This window comes from Calliopsis andreniformis, chromosome 12, assembly GCF_051401765.1.
Source record: "Calliopsis andreniformis isolate RMS-2024a chromosome 12, iyCalAndr_principal, whole genome shotgun sequence".
Taxonomy (NCBI): domain Eukaryota; kingdom Metazoa; phylum Arthropoda; class Insecta; order Hymenoptera; family Andrenidae; genus Calliopsis; species Calliopsis andreniformis.
The window spans coordinates 2,819,313-2,828,326 of record NC_135073.1 but is presented as its reverse complement, the minus strand read 5'-3'; the positions used below and the strand labels follow the sequence as shown (position 1 = coordinate 2,828,326).

At 33.4% G+C, this 9,014-nt stretch overlaps 1 protein-coding gene across 15 annotated transcripts in view; it reads left to right on the top strand.

Moving 5' to 3' along the window:
• Positions 1–8,523: 8,523 nt before the first annotated feature.
• The window catches only part of Mhc (myosin heavy chain), a 47,857-nt gene continuing 47,366 nt past the window's right edge, over positions 8,524–9,014 (top strand). For all 15 annotated transcript variants that reach the window (XM_076389990.1, XM_076389989.1, XM_076389994.1 and 12 more), the window contains exon 1: positions 8,524–8,939. In XM_076389990.1, the coding sequence (XP_076246105.1) occupies positions 8,733–8,939 (207 nt within the window). In that variant the 5' untranslated portion in view covers positions 8,524–8,732. The remainder of the gene's footprint in view (positions 8,940–9,014) is intronic.

The following is a 9,014-nucleotide window of genomic DNA, read 5'->3' as shown; positions in this document are numbered from 1 at the left end:
TTCGAGCGTTATTCTTGTATACAGGGCGCTCCAAAATTACACTGCGTAATTGTAGAAGCGTATTCTCGGTATAAAAACGTGTAGAAAGCTATTGAAACCAATTTAAACATACAAACATAGAACCTCTTACTTAAAATGCGTACTTTATCATCGTTTATTTTGCCGCAAATTACATTTACGATTATTTATCGAGATTGATTTCTCTATTAAAATGTGATTAAATCTTGATTGCATCTGATACGAGGACGATATTATAAAAACATCAGCATGAATTATATGTAAAAGTACAACCAAATGTGAAATTCATTCTAGAAAGAAAGATATTCTTGTGAACGCATGTAGTTTATGTCTGCGATAATTTGTATAAAGTAAAAATTAAAATATTTTTTGTTTATGAAAACTATTTCATGCAATTTATTTTTCTTTTGAAAACCACGCAATTCTCTTTCGATTTATTTGAAACGTAATTGTCGAAATTGTTTTAAACATATAGTGCATGACTTTTCAAACAGTGTTTGTTACCTATTTCTTGTCAAATAAATTAATTAGTAAATACTAGTGAATATAGAAGTATAAAATATAAATTAGTAAATATAGAAAATGATAGATGAAGAAGATATTTGTTTAAGTCCTGACGAACTGTTTTCTTTGCAGGTAGAATAGCAACAAGTAGAAATGCCCTATGTGCGATCAGACATTGATTCATAACTTACTTTGTACACAAAGCTGTTATGGAAATAAAAGTGATTAACTCAAAGAAATAAAACATACAAAAATGCATAACATTCTAAACATTGTTTTCAGAGGAACTGCAAATATTACTAATCGATTAGGGTTCTGTAATTTTTAGAGTTATATTTATTAATGCCACATATTTGTTTAAATTCACAATAGAATTATCCTACTAAAGGATAAGATATCAAAAACAAATAGGTAATCTCTGAAAAAGAATCTTAAAAAGGGCTTAAACTATAAATAAAACTGTGTATATTGTTTGTCTATGAAACGTCTAAAAAAATTGTTGCACTTTGTCACTTTTGTTAGTTAGTTGTAGTTTTTAATTCTAAAAAAGGAATGATAAATGTTTTCAATTTAAAAGAAAAAACATTTTTTATTCATCCTTCTCCCGTCTTTCCATCTTTTTATTTGTTTATTCATTAAAATATGCAATAGGTACTCGTATTCGTATTACTAAATAGTATTAAATTATAATAGATCTTACATTTGTAATTAATATTATATTATAGATTTTGGATCTAATAATAGATTTCATGTAAATAAAGAAAATTTTTTCATTCAAGTACCAAAACAAATTCTCCTGTTAGAAAGTTAATTTCAAAACTTAATTTTCTGTTAATTTGATTACGGACAAGTAAATCATAAATTAACATAATAAATCATGAAAATAAATCATAAATTTATATTAAAAATATTAATATTTCGCGTCGATCGCGCCTAATGAGAATTTTGATCTCCAAATCAGTGTTTTAGTATGAGTAATTACTTCTAATGAACTTGAACTGCGCGAATTCCCCGGTTGTTCTAGATTTCTCCGCAATAGAGTAATCTCTCTAATTTTGATCCTGGCATTGAAGTTTCTATTTGGTCGACATATTTTACACGTCAATATCAATTTAATTCAAAATTCACTCTATTTTCGAACTGTCCCACTTTTTATATTTTAAGTACATTTAATCAAAAATTTTCAACTACGTATTTCTGTGATTGTAAGGCAAAATGACTAAAGTCTCATATTTTCGTTTTCGAGATATTGGTGTTTAGAATTTTTAACTTTAATACTGTCTTATGTGCCTTCTTGAACCTTTAAAAAATTCATTTATGGCTTTAACACGAATTTTCTGAAAATGTGACATAGACAGTTTTGTCTTACAACCACAAATATTTATAAAAGAATCTTAGGCTAGAAGTACATGAATAGTTTCGATTGGGGGATTACTATACATATGCCTGAAGTGGGTCATATTTTTCATGGAGGAGTGTGGAATGGAACACTGGCAGCTTTTCAATAGCAACAGCTCTCCCATAAGAAACGATATGTTTGTCTTCTGGGTAACTACGAAATTGTCCAGACAGTGTTACCATTACAGTTTAAACTAATCGAAGTTTTTTAATATATATTAATTTACAAAATAAATAAAATGAACTTTAATTATACTTATTGCCATTACTGGAAATTAAATAAAACTATAATAAAAGAAATATGCACATATCGAAAATACATAATAAAAAACATCCAAATTGAGTGTTACTGTCAGTAATAGTTGCAGAACTGTCTTTAAAGGTCAATCTAATTTTCAAAAGTTAAACTAAGTGTCAATAATAAATTCTGAAATAAACATAATACAAAAAAGCTGTTCTAAATGCACATTGATCGACTATATGTCTGAGCATGTGATATGAATCGTTTAGTGAATCAATAAATACATTTTTATTGCAAGCACCTCATGTACACGCTGTTTGCAAAAACTGGAATACTTCCAATTCCTTTGAGAAATTGCTTAGGTCTATGAATCCAAATGTTCTGTGATTCAGAACTTTGGAACTTCTCTAATTCGCGGTTCATGCCTGAATTCAATTTCATGCATTTTTGTGATGATTACCGTTGTCAAGGAGGACATTTTACATACCGAAGACAGAAATTACGATGTGATATTGCATGTCATCGGAACATAAATCATTCAGCACATTATTTTACTGTTCTGTTACTTATATAATTAATCTTTTTTACGAAACCTAGTAAGTCCTTATATTTATTTTGTAAGTGTAATTTATCATTAGAATAGAAATGTTAAAATAAATGTTTTACTTTTTCTTGTTATTGATGAATCTAGTTATTTTTATTAGCCTACGTTTTCATATAACTAATAAATAAACTGGACCGTATTATTCGTGGAAAACAATAATAAACGTTAATGAAAAATGAAAAAATGTTTTTTCACCTCTAAGTCTTTGCAACTCTAAGTAATAGATAGACACGTATAACATTGATATACTATTAAGATAAAGTAGTATTAGAAATTTACTGAATAATAACACAGAATAATGTATGCAGACCACAAATTGTCATTTATTTTTTCTTTAAATTCGTCTTATGATTATGTTTGTACGTATTGCAATTGTTCATATAGTTATTACAATACATAATTTATCTCTAAAATTTTGTCTTCTTCGACTTTCTACAATTCAGAAAATATTAGTTCCCGAACAAAGTGTCTGTAAGTAGAATTTTCGTTTTTAACTTATAAACTTCGATAAGAAAACACTCTCACAATCTGAAGTTTACTTCTGTATCCTTTGTCAATTGTTTCCCTAGCAGAGAAGCGCAACAAGTAGAAACATATAATCAAACATACATAACTGAAACAGCTGTAAGCATCTTAAATATTCTATGTATGACGAATTTAATTACACATATGCTAACAGTAAATAAATTATCTTATTATTTATGATTGACTAAAAATATACATATTTAAAAAATTACGATAATGTGAATTTTTGAACAAACTATTCATACATGCGTGTGTGCGAAACTAATAAGAAAAATATAGTATTAAAAATGATCGATTGAGTAGACAAAAAAATGGGTTTCGTATTTTTGCAAAATTATAGCGAACGGTAGAAAAATAGCGGTAGTACAATTTGAAGCAATGTATACAGAGCTGGTTTAACTTTTTGAACTACAATAAGATCTCTATTATGTTCTTATACGAAAATGTAATAAATTCAGAGTAATGTAATGAAGAACTGACCTTTACCTAGAAACCAAGGGAAACCAAGCATTTTGTCAAACAACAGATGAGTGCTTCTGAAAGTATAGTAGAACCTCGATTAATCTGACTTTGATTATTTATATTTTTTATTATTCAGGGTTTCAATTATTCAGTATATTATTGGTAAGATTGCAGTAGAACTTAAAATAGAACTAGAACCGTGGCTTAATGACAGTTTAACGAAAGTTAGAAACATAGACATCATAAGAATATTTTAATTTTGAATTTGATATTAAAGTAATTAATAAAAATCGTATTACACCTACGTTTTGTAAAACAACAAATAAGGATTTTCCACTCACCACAATTAATTTTATGATTCCAATTATTGTGGAAATTGTATAAACATACACATCTACCATTATAAGAATACCATTCTATGTTTCAATTTTATTAAGAATATATTCCATATATATTTCAAAAATGACACAACTCAGAAAAATACTTATGTTTTTTAGAAAAAGAAACAAAAATTACTTATGAGCTTAGAAGAAAATTATGCATTAAACAAATAATATTAACAAATAAAAAAGAATTATTTAACAAAGTAATCTTATTCGAATCTTTCAGTTGAAAAATAGTTACAAAAAAATGTTTGTTGACATTATTCAAATAATTAATAATTTATATTTCAAGAGTGTTTTGAATAAATAGTACAATTTATACGATAAATAGAGGTGTATTTATTAAACTACTTCATGGTTATAACTAAAAGCTCATATTATTTGAGTTGTGTCATGTTTGAAATATATGTGCCATATTCAATATTTTAAAGAATAAGCGTACTCCATGTAATCATTACCTGACACACAATCGGAACTCACAGACTGTCAACAGAAGAGAATCTACGAAATAAGAGTACCATGGCAAAATGTGAGCGGTAAAGGAGACTCAGAAAATGGGGAGACACTGTTTTTCATTACGATCGATACAAGTGGAACAAGATGAAAGGTCAGTCAAGCAGCTTGAAACTGTTGTCTGTGATCTCTAGTACAATACATTGAAATATTATACTTCTATCAGAAGACTACAAAGATCCCTAAACGTCCATATTTGGACGCTCCTATAAATCTCCATTTTTCCCCTTTTTCAGCAGTAACTCGAACATCAGCGATGCCGGTAGCAGCTTGGTGATCGAGGATGGTCGCAGCTGCTATCATCGAGCACGTGTGTCTTCCACGTGGACCGGTGATCTTGGTGCAGATCAAAAGCCGAGTGTCTCTAGGTCCGATAGCTGGCTCGAACCTGAAATGTCCTCGGCGTCAGTAACGTTCCTCATCGGCTCGTCTTCATCTAGGAAGAACATCGTGGAACGACTAAAGGAGAGGAGGACAGGGTCGAAGGAACACAAGAAGGTAAAAGAAAAAGCGGATGTGCCAGAAAACGAGCCCGACGAAGGTAGGCTCCCCTATCTCGCTCCGACGTCTATTTTCATCTCACTCGACCGAGCGAGGCGGTTGTAGCTTTCCGTGGCCACCCCTTGTCACACTTTTGGTATCATCTCCACCTAAAAAGGTAGATTGGCCCAGGAACTAACGCGGCCTCGCATTGGCTCGGATCGCTGACCAATCGGGGAGCTCGTTACATTCTAGGATCACGTTGCACGCGCTTATATTGGGAGCCCCCGCTCGTTTCCCCGACAGAACGGCTCTCTAACGTAAGTGCAACACGTCGGTGTTCATCTAATCACCGGTTTTTCTTTTTTCTCTCTTTGATCGCACACAACACAACGTTCATAAGTCCAGGCCCCGAGACACCTCGGGAAACCGTATGGGATTGGGCAAGGAAGAGCGAAAAGGGAGACGCGTACACATAAGAGAAAAAAAATAGAAAAGCAAAAGAACGAGTACGGAAAGACGGGAACGGAGGACTCGCGAGAAACAAAAAAGAGATCTAATCGCAAACAGAAACCGGAAACAGAAGGTATTACGAAAGGGAAATCGTGGTTGTGAGAAGATCCTAGGGGATTTTGTCAGATTCTGTGCCTAGTGACCCGGTCCAGTCTTGCAAACCGACCCTCTTCCATGGAGGACTCGTTAGGTAAAAGACGAGAGTGTGGTTCAAATAATTCTTCTTCCTGGTTGAGGAAAGGAGCTCCTGTGGATACACCATGCCGATCTCGCTAGTGATTTTTCGAGCCTGAGCCTCGAACATGTGACCGGCCTTTGGGTTCTCAAGATGTAATCCTTATCTTATCACTAAGGAACGTCGTCTTGAAAAGGAAAGGAGAATTTTGTGCGTGCTCCTCCTGGTGAACGGAACAGTGCTTTCTGTCCCCATCGAATTGTCGATCTTCTTCGATTCCCCCTAGTACGCCCGTGGATGCTAAGCGCAAGTGGAGTTCTTCGGGCGCGAGTTTCGACGGCCGGTGACGTCATTGGTGATGGACATCAAGCATTAGTGCGACATCGAGGTGTTCCAAGGAGATCCTGAGGACCTAAGTTTTTTCTTTTTTTTGCATCGTGACGGATTTTCGGCTGCGCGTTTCGTTTTTTTTTCGGTTGGTAACACTGACTCGCGAACAGTGGAACCCTAGAAAATCGAAGCTGGAAGTTCGCGCCGCGGCATGTATTTGCTTTTTCTTTTCATTTTATTGTCGTACAAAATTTTGAGATAGAAATTCTACCAGTGAATATTCTTCGTTAATCTTCTCTTCCGATTAGAATCGATTTTTTTCCTCAAAGTGCGATTTTTTTAACGCCCGCTACATGAGAAAAGAAACGAGGACATCGAAGTGTAGATCGTGAATCGAGAAGTGTGAATCACGTTACTTTTTTTGGATCGGTTGGAAGTACGGTGTCTTGTTCCAACGATTTGATTGGTCTTCCGTCTTTTATCGTTATTTTTAAACTGTTCCATCCTGTTTGGATATTTTCGGTACAGCTTCCTTTGCTTCGTTTGTGGAACGAGGAATAGCGTTACCTATTACGCAGTTGCACACGTAATATTACCTCCTCCTTCTCGTCATTTCGAAAGTGATTGTTTCTTTGTTGACGTTATTTTTAAATTTCTTCTTTTAAGTGACTGAATATTTTCTCTAAAGCTGTTCCTTTTCTTCGTATTGTGTTAGTTTCTAAAAAATTTATTTCCAATTTTAAACTATTTTGTCTAATTAAATTTGGGAGTTGGTACAACAACTGGTCTTCCCTTTTCACCATTTCGTTTCGTTCTTTCCACTTTGTCGAATACAGGTGCTCAATTCCATAATGAAAACGCAAAACTGAATTATTAGTCAGAGAATTGATAAATTTACTCTTCCTTTTCTCTTTTTCTTGCAACACACACTGTGCCGCTGGACTTTACTTTATAGAATATTAGTAACATAACATCGTTACATAAGACATACGTAACTGCAAACTACACGCGCGAAGTCTTCAAAGTTGAAAAATGTTTTAGAATGTTACGTAATCGAGAATGTAAAATCGAAATTATTAATTGATAATTTGGATATTAAACTTAATTTAGTACTACTACTATTCCAAAGTAGTGTTTTAACGAAATTATAAAAGATTCTTTTAACACGAATTCACGTGTTTAGTTCGCCATGTTGTTTCAAAAGAAGAATTCAAATTAAATGAAAATTTCAAATAACATTTAATTTCAAAGAAATTTATTTGAGACAGAAGATTTTTACGTATGTTTTATTCTAAAATTTAAATATGGTTGCTTTATGCCAAAGAAATTATTTAATATTTAAACTACACCTTAATGAGTATCGGAACATATATTAACTAAATGCATTTTAAAATCCGTAACAATCTACTCGTAACATAAAATATATGAAGAAATCGTATAATAGTAATAATAATAATAACATTAACAACGATATTAATAATAAAAAATTGAAATATCTTTAAATAATTTTATACACCATTTATTCGTTAAAATTAATAACACAAATAGAATGTTAATAAATAGCTGAAATCACATTTATTCTTTCATTAGTTGGCTATTGGCAATAGAATTATAAAAAAATAGTGAAAAAAGTTCGAATAATTATGTACCAAAAACAAGTTCCATTAAAATGGTTAATTATCTTTAAATTTTTTTTCAAAATATATCGAAAAATATTTTTTGTGAATACATATTTTAAAAAGTGCTGTTTCTGAATCTTTTTTCATTTCCAAATAGAAGTTACATTTTTGTAATTATAATAGGATATTTTAATGTTTAAAATTGAAAGTTCGTTTTGGTTTAAACTTCAATTGCGTTCATTACAGGCTAACTGAAACAAAAATTTAATTTATTTTAATTTCCTTGTATTAACGGCAAACTTAGCCTTTAAATTCTGATTTTCAATATCTTCTATGCTAACTGTATAGTGTTCATGACAGATTTCGTAACTACTGTTATGAGCACTAGCACATTATTTGGTACTGGTAAAATTACTCCAACAGTTTTCAAAAAATACTTGATGAACCAAGAAAGTCATAGTACAATTCGCCATGATTAAAATTCAGAACTACAGTATTTTCTCGACACAGTATTTTATCCCCTCTATTGTTCTTGGCACGATAAAAACGAACCACCTACGCCAGGATCGACCTAAGATAGCTTTATAAGCTCCTTACTTGTACCGAGTGGCGAGCTTCAGTTATAGCGAGAAAATACTGTACATCCTCCATGCCGTTTTTGGCGAAACAGGCGTGTACAGAACCGTCCACAGCCACAGCCACGGGTAGCGGCGAGGCAGTGGCCTAATAATAACGAGGGCTGATTGTTTGTAAAACAGGGCCGCCCAGAACGTGCCGCCAGAAGTAGTCCGTCCGCCGCCGAATTCTCCGAGGAACGAGAAGAGCGAAGAAACGAAGTAACAAGGAACCTCTTCCCACCCCTTGACACGTGGGAAACGACGTAGAAGGCGCGTAGACCTTCCCGGAAGCAAGAGGACATCGCGAAGCAGCGAATTTAAGGCAGCGTGTCAAAGGGACATTAGCAGCCATGCCAAAGCCACCAAAGCAGCCGGAAGAGGATCCCGATCCAACCCCCTACCTCTTCGTCTCCCTTGAGCAGAAGAGAATCGATCAGACGAAACCGTACGATGCGAAAAAGGCGTGCTGGGTACCCGACGAGAAGGAAGGATACCTCCTTGGTGAAATCAAGGCTACCAAGGGTGATGTCGTCTCTGTCGGATTGCCTGGCGGCGAGGTAATCAACCTTTTTAATTTCCTTGACTTTGGGCATCTCTCTGTATTTTGTAGAAACGCATGCTGTCGATATTTC